The sequence below is a fragment of the Acomys minous genome (genome assembly GCF_964271855.1).
Source record: "Acomys minous genome assembly, chromosome: 11".
Lineage (NCBI taxonomy): Eukaryota > Metazoa > Chordata > Mammalia > Rodentia > Muridae > Acomys > Acomys minous.
The window spans coordinates 1,912,899-1,937,410 of NC_140492.1; the positions used below are offsets into that span (position 1 = coordinate 1,912,899).

General features: G+C 46.3%; 1 protein-coding gene across 3 annotated transcripts in view; it reads left to right on the top strand.

Annotated features, from left to right (window-relative positions):
- Nucleotides 1-24,512, top strand: part of DSCAM (DS cell adhesion molecule) — a 580,894-nt gene that overhangs the window by 484,405 nt on the left and 71,977 nt on the right. For 2 of the 3 annotated variants that reach the window (XM_084800820.1, XM_084800821.1), the window contains exon 21: nucleotides 20,772-20,925. In XM_084800820.1, coding sequence (XP_084656946.1) covers nucleotides 20,772-20,925 — 154 coding nt within the window. Of the gene's footprint in view, nucleotides 1-15,047; nucleotides 15,171-20,771; nucleotides 20,926-24,512 lie in introns of all 3 variants that reach the window. The other variant, XM_084800819.1, reaches the window with a different exon arrangement.

Genomic DNA, 24,512 nt, shown 5'->3' on the forward strand with positions numbered 1-24,512 from the left:
TCAAAAATGTGAAATTATGCAGCAGAAATTTCTCCTCAATGAAGAATAAATATCAAAGCATGAAAATTATATCACCCATGCACTGTGAGTTCCATAAATTATTCCCATCTCAGATATAGTATTGTTTTTTGTTTTTGGGGTTTTTTTTAGTCAAGGACCCGTGTAGCCAAGCAGGCATACTATGTAGCTGAGGATGACCTTGAACTTCCTCCCACACCTTCCTCCCAACAGAGTGCCATGGTGGAGTCCCCCTCAGCACTTCCTGCATTCTAGGCAAATGCTACACCAGTGGGGTACGGCCCAGATCCTTTGAGGTAGACTTTCTAAAACTGTTGCCTTGTTCCTGAGGCACAAGATGTGTCGCGTGTGGCGCTGAGAAAGCTGGTGCCAGCCTCCTTCTCCAGCCGGCTGCAGGCAGTGAGGCTTTCCCCAGTCTGGTGAGAAGTGAGCAGGGCCTGAGGCAGTGAAGGCTCTGACTCCCACCAGTTCCCAGAAACCCCCCTACCCCCAGCCCCAAAGCCAGCCCTGCACAGAGCAACTGCTGCGGGGACATGGGTGGGCTTGCAGGGAGCAGTGTCTAATGGTGTACCTGAGCTAATGGTGCTGATGTCGCCATGACCACTGTGCCCCTCTCAGAGGCTTCGCTGGCCCTGCAGTAAAACCTCCTCCCAGTGTTCTTCCTGCTTGCTGAGTTTAGAGATGGGAAACGTAGATGTGTCCCCGCGTCATCCCTTTACCTCTTTCTGTCTTCCTTCCTATGTCACTGTCTCTGTTCTCACAGTTAAACTATCACCTGAAGCTAAGTTCACATTTTTATCTTGAACCCCAACAGCCTTTTAAAAGCAACACTTTTATTAATTCCTTGAAAATGATGTATTTTGATCATATTCACCCCCTAACCCTAACTCCTTCCAGATCTGATTCCTTGCTCCCTACCCGCCCACTTCCTGTCCTCTTCTTTTAAAAGCCGTTTAGTCATTCTTGGGTGTGGGCCCATATCTACTGTGTGGTCTACCTACCCGGGGTCACACCGTTAACTAAACTGACTCTCCCTTTTCCAGAAGGCACCGGTTGCCAAGAGCTCCGGCTAAGGATGGCAGCCTGCGCGAGGATTTTGTCTAGCTTAGGCTGCATGCTGCCCCAAATACTGTAGATGTATGTGGACAGCTACCAGGTCTCGTTGCAATTATCACCACCACTGGCTTTTAAAGTCTGCGCTCTCCTTTCCATGATGAGCCCTGAGCCTTGGGAGGACTGAGCGTGGAGAGATGTCCAATTTAGGGCCGAGCATCCGCAGTCTCTCATTCTCTGCACACTGTCCAGTTGTGGGCCTCTGTGTTAACCAGCATCTACTTCAAGAAGACGCGTCTCGGAAGAAGGCTGAGAGATGCATTGATCTACGAGCGTTACAGAAAGGCATTAGGAATCAGTTTAGCACTGTGCTAACTTATCAGCGTAATTGTAGAAGGTACCCCGCCTCGGGCGTATGACATCTCTAGCCACAGGATCTTGGCCCCCCGACAGTGCCAGCCATGGCTTCCTTCTTCTGCAGCACTGAGCCCTACTTGTTTAATTTCCCAAATTCTAACATCTTCATAAAGAGCCCACCTGTACGCCACATCCACTATGCCCAGACCCAGCTCATCCTTGCTGCCCCACCATCCCTGTTTCCCGGGTTTGCTAATGTTCTAGCCATGTTCTTATCTTCCAATGAGAATCCACACTTGGGTTTGATTCTCCCTCATCTATCACTCCTTATCAGACTGGCTGATTGCCAAATCATTTACTCATATGCTCAATAAATAACCTGCAGAAACATGTAGAGCACCACCCTGTACCATGTGCTGAGCCAGGCTCTCGACTTGTGGCTCAGTAGAAGCTGAGGTGCGCTGCACGCAGCCAGGCTCTAGTGATCTACACTAGGAGCCGGCTTTCTTTTCTCTCATGTGCACATCATCCTGAAGTGATACTAGCTCAGCTCTGTGTTACTTTCATTCCAGAAGACATCCAGGCAGGTTTCATAACAGAGGGAAGGAGATCCTACAAAGACTGATGAGGAGGGGGGGGTTAATGACTTTCCAGAAATCATTGGCCAGATAGCAGATACCATATCATCAACTGGTGTGTATATTATATTATGTATGTATATATATACATATGTATATTATGTATGTACACCAGTTACTTCTGATGAGTGCCTTGTTCAAGAGCTACCCTGCTGCCGCTCTCATCTCACTGAGTCCGAAGTGGACACAATGCAGCTCTCCCCCGTCATGTAGCTTAACCACCCCCCCAGAAGGACCCCAAGAGGCATCATCAGAGCATGTATACAGAAATCCCAGGGAAGGCGGATGGCTCCAGGGCAGGGCTCTGTTCTGTGACATGCAGAGGGAACAACACAGTGGCATGTGTAGCAGACTGCAGTGCATTAGCACAGGCGAGGGCTATTCTCCTCAAACAATGGCCACAGCCAGTTTCTCGGGTCAGGAAAGACACTGTTACCTGGTAAGTCAGGAACAAGAGCAGGGGTGTGGGGCTGGGAGGTGTTCACTGGGGAAGCAACTGAGGATCTGAGTTTTGATCCCTAAACACTCAGGTAAAAAACTGGGTGGTGGTATGTACCTGTAATCCCAGAACTGGGGCTTACAGAGAGGAAGAGGCAGGAAGATCCCAGAGCATAGTGTAATGGGTGAGCACTAGGTCCCAATGACAGGCTGTCTCACAAAAATAAAAGCTCCCAGGGAACTTCACAAAAAGTTGACCTCTGGCCTACACAAGCATGTGTGTCACACACACATGTACATGTGTATGCCCAGACTTTACACACACACACACACACACACACACACACACACACACACACACGAGAGAGAGAGAGAGAGAGAGAGAGAGAGAGAGAGGCCTTAACTGCTAACCAGAGGAATAAATCTGCTGGACACCATGGAATCCTGGAAACTCTCTCTCTCTGTTGTATCTTTATAAACGATGGCCCTGCCCTTACCATCAATGGTGAACATTTTAATAAATACTATTTATAGCAGTTACTTCTAATGAGTGCCTCGTGCAAGAGCTACCCTACTGCCGCTCTCGCTTTACTGATGGGGACATGCAGCCGTCCACCATTCTGCAGCTCCTCCCTGAAGTTTATGGCCTTTCTGGAGAAGTCAGCCCTGTGAGCCTCGGTGTCCCCTGGCAGTGGGTGCCAACTTCACAGTACTATAGCTTTGACCTTGTGCTTTAGTGTGTGTGTGTGTGTGTGTGTGTGTGTGTGTGTGTGAGTGTGTGTGTGTATGTGTGTGTGTGTGTGCGTGCGTGCGTGCATGCGTGTGTGGGTATGTGGGTGTGTATGTGTGTGTGTGCGCACGTGTGTGTGTGTGTGTGTATGTGTGTGTATGTGTGTGTGTGTGTATGTGTGTGTGTGTGTATGTGTATGTGTGTGCGTGTGTGTGTGCATGCGTGCGTGTGTGGGTGTGTGGGTGTGTATGTGTATGTGTGTGCGTGTGTGTGTGCGTGCGTGTGTGTGCGTGCGTGTGTGTGCATGTGCATGTGCGTGTGTGTGCGTGTGCATGTGCATGTGTGTGTATGTGTGTGTGATGGTCTGAACGGGAATGGCCCCTGTAGACTCAGGTATTTGAATGCTTGGTCCCCAGTTTGTGGAACTACTTGGGAAGGATTAGGAGGCGTGGCCTTGTTAGAGAAGGCGTGTCACTGGGGACGGGCTCTGAGGCTTCAGAAGGCCGAGCCATGCCCAGTTAGCGCTCTCCCTTTCAGCTTTCTCATTGTGAATCAGGATGTAAGCTCTCAGCTCCAGCTCCAGCACCTGGCCTCACCCAGCCCCACCCCCACCCCCACCCCCTGCCTGCTGCCATGATCCCCACCACGATGACCACGACCACGGACTCTAACCCCCAGGGACCTTCGATTCTAACTAACATTTTTTAAGTTGCCTTGGTCATGGTGCTTTGCCCCAGCAGCAAAACAATAATGAAGACAGTGCTCCACATGGGCACGGCTCAGCCTCTGTGTCTTGCTCCACGTAGGCCCAGCTTAGTCTCTGTGTCTCTATCCAAGGAGGAGCTGTTAGTCTCTGAGATGCTAAGAGGTGACTGGATGAGCATTTAAATGTTATACATTATGGCTTTGAGTCATCGAATAGGGTTGAACTGAATATGGACTTTCCCTTACCAAGACAGGAAAGCATTCTGCAGAGCCTGGCTGCTTTCTATACCCGAAAGACAAAGGTTGCATGCCTGGGCCTTTTCATACCTGGCATGGAATCAATTCTTCTTTGTTCTCCCACAGCGACTACCTGTGTGTCCCTTTGTTTTCAAATAGCAAATGCAGACATGGTGCTGACACCCCCCCGTGAGGCTGAGAATAAGTCTTTGTGCTTTGTTTGTACATCTGCATAAGACCTTTGGTTGAGTTTCTTCTTGGTACAGATATTGGCCGGGCCTTTGGTACTCACAGGAGCACATATGGCTCTAGCCTTTAGTGTCCTTCCACTGGGCACAGACAGGTAGGAAACCTGGAGATATTTCCCAAAAGCAAGGACACATCTAAGCACTCCAGCCCTAAAAAATTAATTCTGGTTTATAAAAACTCTTGGGAACTATGCCCTAGAAACTTCCTTGCAAATTCCTCCGTGCCTCTTAGCTAGTTGTAATGGATATGACTCTCAATATCCTGTGCACTTCATGCTATAGTATGTGCACATGCATGTGTGGGTGTGCACGTATGTGTATGTACTTGTGGAAGCCAGGGGTCAGCATAGGCTGTCTATTTCTCTACCTTACCTGTTCTTTCTTTGTGAGACCAGGTCTCCCGCTGAGCCTGGAGCACCCCTATTAGACAGTGACTTTTTAGAGTGGTTGCCTAGTGAGCTCCAGGGGTCTGCTTTCCAAGGCCTCTCAGTGCTGGGGTTGTAGATGTGTGTGGATATAGTTATGTGTGTGCTGAGGATTAGAACTCAGTTTCTCATGCTTGTGTGTCAAGAATTCCCTGCACCGAGCTGTATCCCGAGCTGTGTGTTTTCACTGAAAAGCTCACCCTTCAGAGATGCTCTCCTTGCTGAGCATCGTGGGAGCACATGGGAGGCAAAGACAGATAGGAGCAGGCAGATTTCTGTGAGTTCAAAGCCATGCCAATCCCATGCCAGCCAGGACTACATCATGAGACCCCTGTCTGAAAAATGAACAAGCAAACAACAAAAAGATCTTTTCATCCCATAGAGGGAGCCGATCGCTGAGCAATCCTTCTGTGGCCTCTGCGTTGTCAGTTTTTCTTCTAAGATGGTCATTAGTGACCCCTGGTGCCACGAGGCATTGCTGAAACATCTAATTGCCAAGATAGGACAGCAGGATGGTGGCCTGAACCATAAGGGTAGGGATCACCTTGGCCATGGGAATCCCAAACCCAGTCTCATGATTTAGAGTCAAAGACAGCAGGACTGTGCGTGCCAGTGGCATCTGTGGAGAAGCGAGCCCAGGAAAAGTTTTGTGACGCCCAAGGTCATGAGGCAGCTTGTCCAACCTGTGAGATAAGCTTCCAGCAATAGTTCCTCAACACGCTTGTGTTTAGCCTAGAAGGTGGTATACGCTACCCTGACCGTTCATTTCCGCTACTACCTACAGCTTCCTTAGTGCCCGTGGGCTAGCATGCCCTTTAAAGATTGGTTTTGATTTTTAGACAAGTTTTATGTAAAGAGGCTTGGAGTGTGCCTCCACTGTCATGGACCAGCCAGGCCTAAGGCCTATTTGCAAGAGTAGGAGTCAAATAATGACCTACACAGGCATCACTGCCCCCTGAGCCCACGTTAGGACTCTCTAACTGGTTGTCACCCTGTGGGTCAGGTCTAGCATTCCAAAAAGCTTCATGCCCCAGACATCTCCTGTTCTGGCTGCCCGTCACACTACGGCCATCACAGTGGTTTGTCTGGAATGCCCTCTGGGCCAGCCTCTTTCAAAGATTCTGGCTTTGAAAACATCTAACTCCTTTGACTTGACCTGGGACTGTTCTATTTTAGGAATTAGGTGGGCTTTGTATATTTTCAATTAAGAGCAATGGGAATCCATATTAACCCTTTTCGGTGCTGTATATCGTGTCTAGATTACTGTTATAACTAAGAATAACTACCATAGAGTTTCTTCTCTTCCGGGAGAAGCTGCACGCTGCTGGGCTTGTTCTTTTGTGCGGAAGTCATTGCACAGATGACAGCCGTAAGGGAAACTAACAATACACTTTTGACAGATAGGTAATTAGGGTGGCAGGTGCTGTGACAGTGGAGACAGGATGGTAGAAGGAGGACATGTGGTTAGAAAGACCCAGAAAAGGGAAGAGGCTGTCCTGTCGATTCCAATGGGACAATAGCCTTGATTCTAGGCAGTCTCTTTCATGGTGTTTCTGGAGATTAAGTTTAATTTGCTGCAAAGTATAATAGTTCTTTTTTTTTTTTAATTTGGAAGTCCAACAAGTCAACTATGTTGTATTGGAAAGGCTCTATAGAGAACACCCAACAGTAATACATGTGGATCTGCAGCTCCGGTAATCTCAGGAAAGCACAGAGGGACACAGAAATGGGCCAGGGCGACACACTTCCCTTTATTGTCAGTTTTTCAACCTCTGCCAAAATGGCTTCCTCAGCCTCTCTGCCTTCCAAACCCCTTTGTGCTGATCATCATCTTCTGGAGGTGAAAGCTCTGAATAAGACGTTGGTCTTATCAGAATTAGGTGTACATAGGATTTTTTAACCTTGCACTGATCCAGCTAACTTCCTATTCTGATTAGAATGCAAGCAATATCTCTGTCTCTAAACAGGAAGATTTGCATGATCTGGGGCTTTCCTCACCCTCACCATGCCTCATTAGAGCAGCTTCTGGTTTCTGTATTTGCCTTAGGGGAGGCCTTTATTTCTTCCCTTCCTTCTTTCTTTCTTTCTTTCTTTCTTTCTTTCTTTCTTTCATTCTCTCTTTTTAATGTCACTGCTGTAGACCCATGAAATCTGAGCTTTCTAGACTTCAAAAACTATGAGTTAATTACTAGATATTAGGCCTTTTGAAGCAGCCCACTTCTTTGATAGAATGGGTGTTTCATTTAAAAGTTAATTGAAATGTTTTTAAGTGGAATCGTTTTTACATCCAACAGACAGGGCAAACAATTCAATCCGAGCAAATCGTGGACGCTGCAGTTCTCCGCACACGGGATTTCCTTTCAAATTCTGATCATTTCTCGCCCATCTTTAAAGGAACCTCATACAACAAGCATTTCCCTGATGCATTAGGGGCACTGATCAGCAGGTGCTGGCCCCATGGAAGGCTCGGGGTTGAGAAGAGTCCGCAGAGAAGGGAGCGAGGCAGAGCCTGGCCCTGCAGAAACCTTGGCTCCAGCCACTGGGCAGACCAGAGCCCACAGTGGAGCAGAGGGAAAGGCTATGCGGGGAGAATAAACTATGGCCACGGAAGGGCCCTGATGGGGATTAGAAGAGATTTTACTAACATCCAGTAAGCTAAATAATAGAAGGGGATTTGGGAATGAATTTAGCAACCGCTCCATAAAAATCTGTGATTACAGAAACTATCAAAAACATCTAATGTCCTTCATTGTGGCTAATTGCATGTTAGTTACCTGTAAAAAAAAAAAATGTATCTTACACACAAATGGGAAATAATGACAGCAGCAACCGGAAGGCAGAAATAACTGAATGAAGACAGGTGACAAGGCATTCTTCAGGCTGACCCTGACACACCATAGAACAGACAGCCTTCGGGCAGCTCTGCCCTCGTTCAAGGAACAGAAGCCCCAGTCCTCCGGGGCTCCGGGGCTCCACCCAGCAGACCCCAGCGCAAAGGGCAGAGTGCTTGGCATGTCAGCCGTGGCTTGGATGTCACACAGTGTATCCCAACAGCCGAATTTTCCATGCTGGACACAATCCGGGGAGGTAAACATGTCAAAAGTCCTGTAAAACTCCGCTATCAATAAATATTTAAAAACACGCACGTGGAGCTGCCAGCCCTCCACCCCCAGACGTCTTGCGGAGTATTAAGCCACTGTCCTCAGCTATGACAGAGAGTTTTTTAAAAAGGGGAACTCTGAATGGCCTGATTTCTGGATTCCAGTAAGAGTTTCTCAGAACCCTGTTGTGCCTCGGTCTTAATTAACCCTCTGTGTGCCAAGTCACGGTCTTCCCTTACACTCTACGAGCTAGAATAATCTCAGTAAACCAATGACCACAAGCCCAACTGGGCAACTAGAAGCTGGCCAATCCCAGCCAACACTGGGGGCTGTGGCTCTGGTGCCACGGCGAGGCTGGGAGGATGCCTGTAGCTATTCCTGGGCATCAGAAGCAAGTGGAGCCTGTTAGAGATAAGACAGCAAGTTCAAGAGACTGAAAGCCAAGCAGTTTTTAATACACTATTCTGAAGAAAGAACAGAGAGAAAAGATGGGAGTGGCCTGATGGATGACTGCAAGCCATCACGTTGTTTGTTGGCTTGTTTGTTTTAACTATTTTTTGGGGGAAAAAAATTAAAACACTGTATCTTGATCACGTTACTCACTCCCCCTAATTCTTCCACCTCCCTATCCACCCAACTTTGTTATTTCTCTCTCTCTCTCTTTAAAAACAAACCAAAACAAAACAGAGCACACGCAACTCGCTCCCCAAACAGAAATCAAAAATAAGCAAGCAAAAGACCAATTAAGATAGTCTGCACAGATTCAAGCCAGATAGGGTCCCAACACTGAGAGGAAGAGGTGGGTGCAGACTCCCACACCCAACGGAGAAGCTGTCTGTGACCAGCAGCTGCTGGCAAAGGGAAACTGAGATTTCGCCTGTGGAGCTTCATGTGCTGGGTCCCTAACGTCCTCTTCTCCCACAGGCTGAGGCTTGCCCCTTCCCAACTTTCCATCTCACTGGTTAGGACACCAAATCTATCTAATGAATAATTTGAGGCTGAAGATTCCCACACACACACACACACACACACTTTTTCTGATTATGGTCTCAGTAATGTAGCAAGGGATCACTTTGACTTTCCACCTCTCAGAGTTCCGAGACAAGCAGGGGCAGCCCACAGCTGAGGGAGAGAGGTGCCGGCCTCCTGCTCATCCGTGAGTCAGATGAACTCTGAGAACACCTCATACCGAAAATGTGCAGTCTCCATCTGTTTCTTACACCACATCGCTCTCTGGGGCATCCAGACTCTTGTGTCCCCGCAAAAGGAACTGAATAGGGACATGTGGACTGTAGGAAGAGATACAGTTTTAAAAATAAAAATTAAGAAAAAGTGTTTCCAAGGAAGGGGAAGGGTCCAGAGCTGGCAGAAAAGTTGGAAGATAACTGACCTCACCTTACCTTTACAGACTATTTTTGTAGTGTGCTTTCTCAAACATTTGCACACCCCTGGTTTTCACACACACACACACACACACACACACACACACACACACACACACACACACACACTGCGAAGTTCCCAGACTTCCTTGCTGCCAATTGGCCTCTTCATACTCTTCATATACTAGGCCCACAGCCTTCTGGAGCCATAAAGTTTATATATTCTTGACACTGCTCCTCTCCCATTGGCCCCCACACTCTAGTTCAGAGGTGCTTACATGTGCCCTCGTGCCCTCCCACAGGGCTAAATATAATCGTAATATTTGAGTAAAGAGATTTTAAGGTGTGCATCCTCAGACAGAATGCCAGCCTCTGAGGGAGAACGTCACGGGCTGTCCGTGTCACGTAGCATCGGCTAGAGCAGCTCCGTCCTTCTCCATCCCCTCTGATGGGCCAAGACATAAGCACCCACTTCACATCATCCGAGAAATGATTTGACGACAGGTGTAGATTACTTCTGGACTCTGGTAAAGTCACGATTTTCACGCTTTTTACGTGAGAAGGGGCAGCCTTCTCCTGAGATGGCTAACAAAATGATAGATGTAGAGCCATTGGCAGCCCAGTGCCCAAAAGTCTCCCCTGTAGCATCTTGCTGCGCACAGCAGGGGCACACCACTTTCTCTCTGAGAACCAAGGAGTTCTGTGGCGAGAGGGCCCTGTGCCTGGACACCAAGTCACTCTTCAGGCATATAGTAAGATCTAGAATCTTCTATTCCTGTCCTAACTCTGAAGAAAAGACTTAATAGATAAAAATCTAAGGGAAGGAAAAAAATGTTCAGAAGCTTAAATGTCTTTTAAGTAATATTTTACTTCTTACAGTGTTGCTGATGTGCACACAATGCCTCTTAGTCCTATTGCCTCCTCTCTTCCCGTCCAGTCCCCCCAACACATTTCCCGCCCGACTCCACAGCCTCTTTTTTTTTCTATTTATTTGTATTATTTTAACCCACTGAGTCTCTTCAGTGCTGCCCGAACGTGCATAAGTGTAGGGCCGTCCACTGGGGCGTGGGAACCTGCCTCTCTTCTTTCCCCACAGCCATAAACTGTGAAAGCTTCTTAGCTAGGGACGGGAGCTCGTGGACCCTTCCCCCATCTGTGCTGGCACTTTATTTTTTTTTTTAAGTAATTTATTCAGATTACATCTCAAATGTTATCCCCTCACTTGTATCTTCCCATTTCCTTCTCCCTTCCTCTTTCATGCTATTCCCCTCCCCTAGGTCTGTGGCAGAAGAGGCCCCCACCATATGATCACAGCCTATCAAGTCTTATCTTGGTAGCCTGCTTCCCCTTCCTCTGAGTGCCACCAGGCCTCCCCACCAAGGAGAAGAGGTCAAAAAGGGGACACCAGAGTTCATGTCAGAGTCAGTCCCTGCTCTCCACACAACTGTGGAGAATGTGCTGTCCATTGGCTAGATCTGAATAAGGTATCTAGGTTTACTGCATGCATTATCCTTGGTTGGTACAGTAGTTTGAGCAGACCCCTTGGGTCCATATCCGCCAGCCTTGATGGTCTTCTTGTAGGTTTCTAGGACACCCTGGGTCCTTCTATTTCCCCATTCTCCCTTACCTCTCTCACCTGGAGTCCCAATAGGAAGTCCCAGCATCTATCCCAATCTCCTGCTAAGTGAAGACTTTCAGGGACATCCATGTTGTGCTAGTGTCCCAATTATACGTGAGTATATACCATGTGTATCTTTCTGGGTCTGGGTTAACTCACTCAGGATGATCCTTTCTAGTTTCATCCATTTGCCTGCAAATTTCAGGAGTTCCTTGTTTTTAATAGCTGAGTAGTATTCCGTAGTATAAATGTACCACAGTTTCTTTATCCATTCTTGGATTGAGGGACATTTTGTTTGTTTCCGGTTTCTGACTATTATGATTAAGGCTGCTATGAACATGGTTGAGCATATGCCCTTGTTATGTGATGGAGCATCTTCTGGGTATATTCCAAGGAGTGGAATAGCTGAGTCATGAGGTAGCCCTAGTCCCGGTTTTCTGAGAGTGTGCCAGATAGATTTCCAAAGTGGTTATACAAGTTTGCACTGCCACCAGCAATGAAGGAGTGTTCACCTATCTCCACATCCTCTCCAGCGTGTGCTGTCACTTGAGTTTTTGATCTTAGCCATTCTGCTGGGTGTAAGATGGAATCTCAGAGTTGTTTTGATTTGCATTTCTCTGATGACTAAGGATATTGAGTATTTCTTTAAGTGTTTCTCAGCCATTCAATATTCCTCTGTTGAGAATTCTCTGTTTAATTCTGAGCCCCATTTCTTAATTGGGTTATTTGGTTTGGTGGTGTTTAATTTCTTGAGCTCTTTATATATTTTGGACATTAGTCTTTTGTCAGATGTAGGGGTGATGAAGATCTTTTCCCAGTGTGTAGGCTGTCGCTTTGTTCTGTTGACAGTGTCTTCTGCCTTACAGAAGCTTCTCAGCTTCATGAGGTCCCATTTATAAATTGTTGACCTTAGAGCCTAAGCTGTTGGTGTTCTTTTCAGGAAGTTGTCTCCTGTGCCAATGTGTTCCAGGCTCTTCCCCACTTTTTCTTCTAACTGACTTAGTGTCTCTGATTTTATGTTGAGGTCTTTAATCCACTTGGACTTGATTTTGTGTATGGTGATAAATATGGATCTACTTGAATTTTTCTACATGTAGACATCCAGTTAGACCAGCACCATTTATTGCAGATATACGTTTTTTCCATTTAATAGATTTGGCTTCTTTATCAAAAAGATAAAGTGTCCATAGGTTTGTGGATTTATTTCTGAGTCTTCAATTTGATTCCATTGATCAACCATCCTATTGCTATGCCAGTACCATGCTGTTTTAATTACTGTTGCTCTATAGTACAGCTTGAGATCAGGTATGGAGAGTCCTCTGGAGGATCATTTATTGTACAGATTTTTTTTGTAGCTATTCTGGGTTTTTTGTTTTTCCATATAAAGTTGAGAATTGATCTTTCAATGTCTTTAAAAATTGTGTAGGTATTTTGATAGGGATTGCATTGAATCTGTAAATTGCTTTTGGTAAAATGGCCATTTTTACTATGTTAATTCTCTTAATCCACCAACAAAGGAGATCTTTCCATCTTCTGATGTCATCTCTAATCTCCTTCTTCAAAGATTTGAATTTTTTTTCAAACAAGTCTTTCACTTGCTTGGTTAGAGTTACTCCTAGTTACTTACTATTACTTGTGGCTAATTTGAAGGGTGTAGTTTCCCTAATATCTTTCTCAGCATGATTATCATTTGTATACAGGAAGGCTACTGACTTTTTTGAGTTAATTTTATATCCACCCACTTTGCTGAAGGTGTTTATCAGCTATAGGAGTTCTCTGGTGGAATTTTTGGCATCACTTATGTACACTATCAAATCATATGTGAATAGGAATAATTTGACTTCCTCCTTTCCCATTTGGATCCCCTTGGTCTCCTTTTATGGTCTTATTGCTCTAGCTAGAACTTCAAGAACTATATTGAAGAGATATGGGGAAAGGAGGATTTTCCTTGAGTTTCTCTCCACTTAATTTGATGCTGGCTATTGGCTTGCTGTATATAGCCTTTATTATGTTTAGGTATGTGCCTTGTATCCCTGGTTTCTCCAAAATTTTAAACATGAATGGGTGTTGGATTTTTGTCAAATGCTTTTTTGGCATCTAAGGAGATGATTGTGAGGTTTTATTCTTTCAGTTTGTTTATATTGATGGATTTCTGTATATTGAACTATCCCTGCATGCCTGGAATGAAGCCTACTTGGTCATGGTGAATGGTATCTTTTATGGGTTCTTTGATTCAGTTTGTGAATATTTTATTGAGTATTTTTGCATCAATTTTCATAAGAAATGTTGGTCTGAAATTCTCTGTCTTTGTTGGGTCTTTGTGAGGTTTAGGTATTAAAGTGACTATGGCCTCAAAGAATGAATTTGGTAATGTTCCATCCATTTATATTTTGTTGAGTAGCTTGAAGAGTATCAGTATTAGCTCTTCTTTGAAGGTTTGGTAGAATTCTGAGTTGAAAATCTGTTTTGGGATTTTTTTTTTTTTGAGAAGGGGGAGAGACTTTTAATGACTGCTTCTATTTCTGTAGGAGAAATAGGACTATTTAATTTGTTTATCTGATCTTGATTCAACTTTGGCAAGTAGAATTGATCAAAAAATTTGTCCATTTCCTTTAGATTTTCAAATTTTATGGCATATAAGCCTTTGAAGTAGGACCTAATGATTCATTGTATTTCTTTAGTGTCTGTTGTTATGTCTCCCTTTTCATTGCTGATGTTGTTGATTTGGATAGTGTCTCTTGGCCTTTTAGTTAGTTTGGCTTTGGCCTTTTAGTTAGTTTGGCTAACAGTTTTTCTATCTTGTTGATTTTCTCAAAGAACCAGCTCCTGGTTTTGTTGATTCTTTGAATTGTTCTCTTTGTTTCTAATTTATTTATTTCAGCCCTGAGTTTAATTATTTCTAGCTGTCTACTCCTCGTGGGTGTTTCTGCTTCTTTTATTTTTCTAAGGTTTCCAGATGTGTCATTAAGTTGCCTATATGAGATGTTTCTAATATCTTTATGAAGGCACCTAGTGCTGTGAATTTTCCTCTTAGCACTGCTTTCAATGTGTTCCATAAATTTGGAAATATGGTACCTTCATTTTCGTTGAATTTTAGGAAGTCTTTCATTTCTTTATTTATTTCTTCCCTGACCCAGTTGTCATTAAGTCAGAGAAGGAGAGAGAAAGAGTGCAGGTAAGGCACGGCACGATAGGCTGGGCTGGGCTGTGGATATTGTGCCCGAGTGGTCGCCAGCCCATGGGGCTTTCTGTGGACTGGTGGGATGGTCTGAGGTCAGAGCCACCAGTTTTCCTGGGTTCTCCCCAGCCAGCAGATCCAGACTCTAGTGCTTCACTGCCCACAGTTCAGTCCCAGATACTGAGTCTGTGGCTGCAGCTTGCAGACAGGTATGGGTCCAGACTCTGGGGACTGCGCACCCATCCTCTGTGGGCCAGTTGGATGGCCTGAAGCCAGAGCCAGCTGTGCTCTGCACTGTGTGGACCTCTCTCACCTAGGGCTCTCCAGGTCTTGCGGTCTGTAGCTCCCATCTGGGTTCCTAGTCTCTGTCCTGCAGATCAGATATCGTGCGTGTTTGGCACCACCATCTTGGATCCTCCTATGCTGGCATTTTTAACTGGCTTCCTCTCGGGATGGTCTTGTGCCAGTAGTCACAGCTTCTCTGAGGGCATGTGTGTAACAACCTGAACCCTTAAATGCTCACTTTGTATGTGGTTGGGTATTTTGTCTGCGTGGACATCTGTGCACCCTGAGCATACCTGGTGCCAATGGAGGCCAGAAAAAGGCATCTGAGCCCCTGGGGCCGGAGCTACAGACGCTTGTGAGCTGCCATGTGAGGGCTAGGAACTGAATCCCAGTTCTCTGGAAGAGCAGCCACTGTTCTTAACCACTGAGCCATGTCTTCAGTTTTGATCATTAGTTAAACACTTAAAGTGCCCTCCCCACCTCTCCACCTTTTTTTTTTTGTCATTTGTGATCTATTAACCCTGAAAACACCACATATTACGTATTAAGTGTCTCCCTCCACCACCACCCTGCTTCACCCCTCTATCCTGTCACACCTCATAGGGAATCCCTGCTCTCCTTTCTGTTCCTCCAGCCTCTTCTACACGTCAAGGTCTTTGATGCAGCTACCACTGAAGTGCTGGGGGAAAATCCAGAAGTCAAATCTATCAAATTGAACATGCCCAGTATTCAGAAAGGACAGCCATGTAACAACAATGTATGTAAAACTCAGCAAGCTGCCTTGGGTGATACCGGACCATTGCAAATATGATAGCTGACAGGAAGAAAATGATTGTCATGTAAATGCAGTCGCTGCTGTTACAGCACACACTAAAATATTGTGAGACATGTTTCCTAGGCAATCTAGATGTAACGCACCTCTTCAGACCGACAGCTCTGGCCACGCTCAAGGAAAGAGACCTTTCCTTGATTTGTCCACTGAATTGGCTTCTGATGGTTTTTCTGTTTTCCTTCTTAACAATTACCTTTTCTTCTAAAGGGCCAGCCCTGGCTGTACCCACCATCCACAGGCAGGGTTCTGTTGGACACTGACATGGCATCTCCTCTCCCAGGAGGCCATTTCTGTCCCGTCCCCCTGCCCCCCCCCCCCGCTAGGGCCCATGGATGGGTGTCAGTACCCAGCCTCACTCTGGAAGTGGTAGAGGTCCTAAAACATATGGCTCCCTGTGGCAATCAGGGCTAGCCTCTGCCTCATAGCTAGCCTTCACATTCCAAGTGTAGCTCTCTAAACTGTATGTCCTTCAGATTCCAAGTTCACAGAATTTTTTTTATTTTGTTTATTTGTTGGTTTGGTTGGTTTTTTTGTTGTTGTTGGTGGTGGTGGTGGTGGTTGTGATGGTGGTTTTGGGTTTTGATTCTTCAAGACAAGGTTTCTCTGTGTAGCCCTGCCTGTCCTGGAACTCACTCTGTAGACCAGGCTGGCCTCGAACTCACAGAGACCTGCCTGCCTCTGGCTCCCAAGTACTGGGATTAAAGGTGTACATTACCACGCCCAGCAAAGACATGTTAATCACATATTCAGTTACATGCCCAAAGTAAATTAATTGATTCTTCAATTGCATAAATGGTTTGGTTGACAGCTTTCTGCTTGCCCACTACCCAAACAAGAAAATCGGTACCTAATTATTGCAGACAGAGGTGTCAGAGGGTGGAAATATCATGTAAATCACTTTCCCATAGGACTATTATGAAATACTGAATAGCTAAACTCTTATTTCCCAATTAATTTCTAGAGAAATGCCATGCCAATTGGAGGGGGTTTCTATACATAGAAGCCTTTTTTTCTCTTTGGTTCTTGGATAGTCTTCTGTGTAAATGGTGAAGCAAGCAGAGCTGCATAAGAAATGATTTTTTTTTATTTCTGATTTAGTCATGCTTCATGCTGTAGGCGAAACATAAATAAAGTATGTATTTTGGAAGTAAAGACTAATTACCTCTTATAGACAGAATACAGATTGGGTTTTAACTAAAAGCTGTGTTTGCTACAGAAAAATCCTTATTTTTTGTGTATATAATGCCTTGTTGATGTTGAATGCTCAATAAAGGCGGTGGTTATATCCACATCCCTAGGCCTTGAGACACTAAGTTGGCAACAACAAACCTGTGGAATCTCACACAGTACACTCACATATGGTCTCAGGATTTCCTCCTCAGATTGCACTTTGCAAAGGAAAGAGTCAAATCCCCTCCAAAATTCTGGGAGTCGAGGTCTGAACGCTTTGTCGGGGTTGAGGTTAGTGAAATGCCAACGTCCACCCAAGTGTGCGCTAAGGAGTGTAGTGCAAAGACTGAGGAATTCCCACAGGGTCCCAATCATTACTCCTGAAAGCTAGAGAACTGATTGTGAACAAGCCTTGATATTTTTCACTTGGGGAATTGTAGGGTTGGATGGACAATAAAGAGATACAGTTAAACTGGTTTAATAGCAGGGCTAGTGTCCCCATTCACAGATGACCCAGCTACGTAAGGTTGTTGCACCACTGATCAGGAATGACAGAGCCCATGTAGAGCTGGTTGTTCAGAACTGACTACGTGGGGTGTGTGGAGACAGAACCGGGTTTGGTTTGTACCCTGCTATGGTGCTATGGCCTCTGTGTGCCCTACAGGGTCCTCATCTGTAGAGTGGACACAGCCCCAGCCCCACCTTCTCACAGAACAACAGTGAGCTGTCTTGGTCAACTCTGATGTTCCTTCAGTTTGGCTTTATGTACCCAAAGCCTTGCTATTAGGTACATGAAGGTTCAGGACTACTCCAGCCTCTGGTGAGGTGACCTCCTTATCAGCGTCAGATCGGCCCCTCTACCTGTCATTCCTCGACTGTTTCATTCTTGAATCTACCTTGTGTGATATAAGGAAGATGCAATGTTGATTTTGGTGGTGTTACTATAGGGTATTGAGTTTCGTTTTTTTGAGTTTTTGTTTTGTTTACTCTTTTGGTGGCTATTATTTTTTGGTGGTTTTTTGTTTGTTTTGTTTGTTTGTTTATTGCTTTTTGTTGTTGTTTTCAAGACAGGGTTTCTGTGTGTGCCCTTGGCTGTCCTGGACTTGCTTGTAGACCAGGCTGGGCTTGAAGTCACAGAGATCCGCCTGCCTCTGCCTCTGCAGACACCTTGCCGGGCAACGATTGTTTTCCTATCAGGTGGAAAACCTTTTTCTCTTTAATTCAGGGGCTCATCCTCTTTTGACTAATGTAGCTGTTGCTGTGATTAGGTTAAATGTGGAAATGTGCTACTTGGTTTTAATTGTCTGCTTAGACTCCCTGGGGTTTTGTTTCTTTGTTTGTTTGTTTACTTTTTGGTTTTGTTGTTTTGTTTTTTGGTTGGTTGGTTGGGTTTTTTGTTTGGTTGTTGGTTGGTTTGGTTTGGTTTTTTTGCTTATGGCTTAAACATTTTTATGACTCCAGTTTAAGTTTTGCATGGGCCCACTGGCTTTGTTTCCCTCCTCAGGCTGGAATTTCAGTGGTTTCTCATGCAGCTTTGTCATAGTCTGCTTCCAAGTGCCACCACCCACCTCACCTACAGCACAGAAACTTGCAGTGCAACCCTGACACAGCGTTCCTTTGCTACTTCCACCACAGAGCTATGGCCATGTGTTTCACTTTTACGTATGTTACAAACACATGCCAACGTATTATTTTTAAACTATCAATGATCTCCTAATGTTATTCAAATAATGAAAACTTTCTTTTCCAAATAAGAACCTCATTCAGTTCCTTGGAACATCACGCAGCTTAGAAAAATTAACCTGGCAACAACTCCATCTCGGAACACAAGGCAAACACTCGCACACAGTCTCTGAGTTCTGTCATAAATTAGTCAAGAACCAATCCAAAAATCTCCTTAGTCTGAGAGAGCTGGTCATGAGGTTTGCTGTTGGGTGGGAGTAGGCAGTGTAGAGCAGAGGGGCGGTTGTGCAGGCAAGATGTGTGCCCAGGCATCTGAGGCCTTTGTGTGAGTGGGGCCACCGCCGTTCCCTCTGTATGCAGGACCCTAGGCTGTGCCTCTGCGGGAGAGTCATCCAGTCTCTTAAATAGCTAAATAGGCTTTACTTTTAATTTTGGAAAATGTTGAATGTATAGTTTGATTACTTTCTCCTTCTGTTAAAGATTTTGTCCTACCGCCATCTTATGCTAAGTGTACACACATCTTTGAGTGCCCTCTGTGGTCAGCCCCTCTGGACTCCACAGATGCTCTGGGTGTCTTTAGGATTCCTTCCTGTGCTGTGGCCATGCTGTCCTTCCTGTGACTTTATTTCTTTTGGCTGAAGATCACTGAGTTTCTTGTGTCTCTAGGTTTTCAGGGTTTCTTCGTCACGCTTTTCCTTCCTGTGGCCCCGCCCCTTCCTTTCCTGCCGCAGAGATCTGGTGCCCTGCTTGTCCGTCTCCTGTAGTCAGTGTGTAGTGTTGTTCTATGTGCTTGTCTCTGCTGCCTGTATTCACCCTATTACGATGGCACAATACTTGCTACAGGTTTTCCTGAAAACAGTCTGTCTGCTGACAATCTAGTCTTCTGTGGTTTTTATAATTGTTCTTTGTTCTTGATAATTTCACACAATGAAATAAATATATTTGCCCTCCATTTTCCTTTCAATTCTCCCTACATTCCCCCACAGCCTCCATCTTCATGTCATCTGTTTTTAATGGCCTACCCAGTCTAGATAGTGCTTCCCATATGTGTGTGAGAGGGTACAATTTCTTTTGAGTTTAACAAGTGTTTTTGTGTCATGTACCTTTCAATTTAAGCTTTTTTAACCTATGAAATTATAATATTCCTGTACTATAATTATAAAACTGCTTTACCGACTTTGCAAAAATCAACCTTAATAGATTATGCATATATATATCCATATATATACAGTTATTTTTCCATGACTTATGATTTCTCTAATTTGGAATCCCAGAAGTTTTTCATGATGGGCTTTTCAGGAGGTCATTTATATAGCATAGATTGGATGCTTTCAGAGTGATCAGGTCAGTGGATTCTCTGCACCCTGTGACCCTTAACCCTTTGAAAAATGAGAATGATATGTCGCCCTAAAAAGAAAAGCTGTGACCCCCTGCTCTCTTTTCCCACAATGCCCCCTGACAACTCATCTACTTACTGGATATGCATTGTCTACTCTAGACATTTAATTAAAAGACATTTACATTTGTGAAAATTTATAATTGGCTTCTTTTGCTTAGCGGTGTATTTCCACATTGTAGCATGTAGCGGTTCTCCATCCTTCCTAGGGCTGAGTTGATTACATGGATTTCATATAACATTTTACTTACCCACTCCTCTGTGTAATACTGATGTTGTTCATATACAGTTAGGTTTTACTGGATGTCACTGGGGATGTTACCTGTTTGAGTGGTAGATATTCTAACTCCTATAAATATTCTTTGCCTTCCTCTGAGATGTGGTTGTTAGCTAATAATCATTTCATCTTTCCAGTTCTTGATTTTGTGGCTTGTTAGGCCAGATTAGGCTACTGTTGCAATCCTGAGCTAAATGTTCCTCACTTCTGAGGTAAGAGCCTTGTATTAACCCAGTGCTCAGAGCCTTGATGTCCAGTATTGGAGGCAGCCACTGTTCAGCTTATGGCAGAACCTTGTGAGCACTGAGTTCTGACTTCAGACCCTTTTAGGTGGCCCTTCTCCTGTGCTGAGGTGTTCCCCCTCCTGTGCGTGTGGCCACTGAGCAGATATGCGCGCGCGCGCACACACACACAGACACACACACACACACACAGACACACACACACACACACACACACACACACACACACACATACACACACACACGGACCCTCCCCGGATCTCAGGAATCTCCTGTGTCCATCTTTTTCATCCCTGGTCCTTGTTCCTGTGAGCTGCTACTCAGTCCTGTCCCTTCAGCTCCCTGAGGCTGCTTGCCTCCTCTTGCATTCCCCATGGGCCATAGCCCGAAGCCTCCTTCTAAGTTAGACGCCCCTGCAGCTGCAATCAGCCTTGTTGGTTGCCGCCTCAGAGAGATCGCTGCCATCCATTAGCCAACAAACAAAGCCTTTAAGATGCCGTCACACTGTGTTCTGTGATCTTTGGAGACAGTCTTATTGCTCCTTGGGTGGGTGATTATCAAAAGTTTTGCATGGTGACATAGGCTGTGGACCACCTAAATTTATTATAGCTCATGCTGAAAACCCAGCCCTTCCGAGGGTGCCCGCTGACGTAGGCTTCACCTGGCACTTTAGGCAATATGTTAGTAAACATTCTTTTAGGAAGCTATCACACCACTGGCTTCTGTGAGTGAGGGAACATTTCTGTCTCTCATCACAGGTCACCAGTGAGTTCGAGGCCTCGCCCGACTCCTTCTCCTACAGAATTCCTAACCTGAGTCGAAATCGCCAGTACAGTGTGTGGGTGGTGGCAGTGACTTCGGCCGGAAGGGGCAACAGCAGCGAGATCATCACTGTGGAGCCGCTGGCTAAAGGTATGTGAGCCCCCGTGGAAGGGCCTTGCAGCCCACCGCAGGTCAATGCTTGCTGAGCCCCGTGGAAGGGCCTTGCAGCCCACCGCAGGTCAATGCTTGCTGAGCCTCCGTGGAAGGGCCTTGCAGCCCACCGCAGGTCAACACTGGCTGAGCCTCCGTGGAAGGGCCTTGCAGCCCACCGCAGGTCAACACTTGCTGAGCCTCCGTGGAAGGGCCTTGCAGCCCACCGCAGGTCAATGCTTGCTGAGCCTCCGTGGAAGGGCCTTGCAGCCCACCGCAGGTCAACACTGGCTGAGCCTCCGTGGAAGGGCCTTGCAGCCCACCGCAGGTCAACGCTTGCTGAGCCCCCGTGGAAGGGCCTTGCAGCCCACCGCAGGTCAACGCTTGCTGAGCCTCCGTGGAAGGGCCTTGCAGCCCACTGCAGGTCAACGCTTGCTGAGCCTCCGTGGAAGGGCCTTGCAGCCCACCGCAGGTCAACACTTGCTGAGCCCTGTTTATCTGAAAGGAAGCTTGAGGGCATCACATGTCGGATGGTCAGCTCTGGGCCCTATGGGCGATGGCAGCTCTAAAGGCTCATGGCTTCACCACTAAGCTTATGCAGGGGAGAAGTAATGAGCATCACTACCGGCCATTTCCCCAAGGAGGCTCTCCTTTGATCCAACTCAGGTTCACACCTATTAGAGAGACAAACCTGTTTCACAGTGTATGGGATTTAAAGTGCTACAAATGTGAGGGAACCGTTAGCTCTTGGAGCAGCTACTTCTCATTGCTAATGATAAAACACAGTGACCAAGCAGCTTGTGGAAGAGAGAGTTTATGTCGGTTTACAGTTCCAGAGAGAGAGAGACGATAAGCTCAGGCAGGCGCAGCAGCAGCGGGCAGCCAGAGCAGGAAGCTGAGAGATCACATCTTCAACCACAAAGCAGTGTTGTACTTCCTCAGGCTAGGCCCCAGCTCCCGAGGGTTTCATAATGTCCCCCAAACATCACTTCAAACTGGGAAACAAGCATTCAAGTCCAAGAGTCTATGTGGGAATACCTTATGGGGACTACCCTATGTATAGGACTACCCTATGGGGACTACCCTATGTATAGGATTACCCTATGGGGTCCTACCCTGTGAGGGACTTACCCTATGGGGTCCTACCCTGTGGGGGACTACCCTATGGGGGCCTACCCTGTGGGGGACTACCCTATGGGGGACTACCCTATGGGGTCCTACCCTGTGGGGGACTACCCTATGGGGGACTACCCTATGGGGGCCTACCCTTTGCTCATACAAACTTCCACATGGCTTACTTCAGAATGCCCTAGAGTCAGCCAACAACAGAGCACTCCTTGGAATAGATCTGTGGCCTTGCCATACTGGGATAGGTAGGTCCTTCATTTTTTTAAAGATTTATTTATTTATCATGTATACAATATTCTGCGTGCATGTGTGCCTGCCCACCAGAAGGGGGTACCAGATCTTATTATAGATGGTTGTGAGCCACCATGTGGTTGCTGAAAACTGAACTCAGGGCCTTTGAAGAACAGCCAGTGCTCTTAGCCACTGAGCCATCTCTCCAGCCCCCAAAGCAGGCCCAGCCACTGTATTCTTAGCAGTGATTGCTGCCTGCAATAAGTGTTTGCAAAGTCTGAGTAGATCAGCCTTCCCAGTGAGCCTGCTTCTGCAAATCAGAGTTCTGGTCCCCGCCAGGCAATGCCTCTTAACTCTGAGTTTGCAATATGGTTGGTTCCAGTATCATTTCTAAGGCCCCTGAAAGGAAAAAACAGACATTACAATTTTCTGATTTTTTTTCCCTCCAAATCCAAATGTGGTTGGTAATGTGCTTGTTGATTTGGTAGTTAGGACATGGGCAGCTCAAAATGGCAAGGAAAGAAGAAAATGCCACAGTTTCAACACAAATACAGGCAGGTAAATTATCAGTTAAAAATATACACTGGAGGAGTTCTGGTGTACTGTGTGCACTGTACCCTTTAGCCATGATATTCACATACCTCCTAACATGAGAAAACAGTAGTGTCCAAGGAAAACATGGGCTATAAAGTCTGCCCTCTTGGACAACCGAGGAACTACAACCAAGCACATAGGATGGGCAGGAATTCCTGCAGGCACCTCCTGTCTCCAGACAGCCAGAGTGAATTAGGAATGAAACCACACAGTCAGATAGGGCTCAGATAAAAACGGGCTCCTTGCATAGGAGTGGGGCCTTCAGGAGAGATTGTATTACAGATATTTTAAGTCCCTGGAGTGGCTGCAGCTGCTCAGTGGTAAAGCCTAGTGCGCAGGAGACCCTGCACTTGAACCCTGGCACCACTGAAGAAACAGGTGATTATTTAAACACCCATTATACATTAGGACACTAAATTCAGGGGTTTGACTGTGGAATCAAATCGTCCTAAATCTTGGCAGTGGCAAAGCTGAACACAGAGAATTCTGGCAAGGCAGCTTCCCGGACGGCACACTTCATGTGGTGGTGACTTGTGGGGGTGAGGGGGTGGCCATGGTTCCTCAACTTTGTGAGACACAGTTCTGAAGCGCTTGTCCCAGGGTTCGTGTTTATGGTGAGAATGGGCACGTACGCATGACTGTTCTCCTATCTTATTGCTTTAGGAAGGGAGGCTGCAGAGATGGCTTACTGTTTAAGAAGATAAGCTCCAGGGACCCAAGTTTGGTTATTACCACCAACATGGAGGCTCAAAACTATCTATAGCTCTGACAGAATCTTCTGGACTCACAGGCACTGCACTCAGGAAGGAAAAATACCCATAAACATAAAACAAAAAATGTATTAATATAAAGAAACAAGCAAGCAAGCTTGGGCCAGACCTGTCTTCAAAGCAGGGCTTGAAAATAAAGCAGGGCTGAGTGTCCAGATTAGTTCAGAGCAGTTTCTTTTAAGGATGAGCAGAACAGACACGCCTACCCTCTGGGGGGTCACAGTTTTGTGGAATACAATCAGTAGGAAGCAACATAGCACCCCTGCACAGTGGCCAACTGCTCTGAGTGCTGCTCATAAGCACTGGAGGCCACATGCATGAGATCCCAGGGAGGGTGCAGAGACAGTGGAGGCCACATGCATGAGATCCCAGGGAGGGTGCAGAGACAGTGGAGGCCACATGCATGAGATCCCAGAGAGGGTGCAGACAGTGGAGGACACATGCCTGAGATCCCAGGGAGGGTGCAGACAGTGGAGGGCACATGCATGGGATCCCAGGGAGGGTGCAGACAGTGGAGGACACATGCATGGGATCCCAGGGAGGGTGCAGACAGTGGAGGACACATGCCTGGGATCCCAGGGAGGGTGCAGACAGTGGAGGACACATGCATGAGATCCCAGGGAGGGTACAGACAGTGGAGGACACATGCCTGAGATCCCAGGGAGGGTACAGACACAGTGGAGGGCACATGCCTGAGATCCCAGGGAGGGTGCAGACAGTGGAGGGCACATGCATGAGATCCCAGGGAGGGTGCAGACAGTGGAGGGTACATGCCTGAGATCCCAGGGAGGGTGCAGACAGTGGAAGACACATGCATGGGATCCCAGGGAGGGTGCAGACAGTGGAGGACACATGCATGGGATC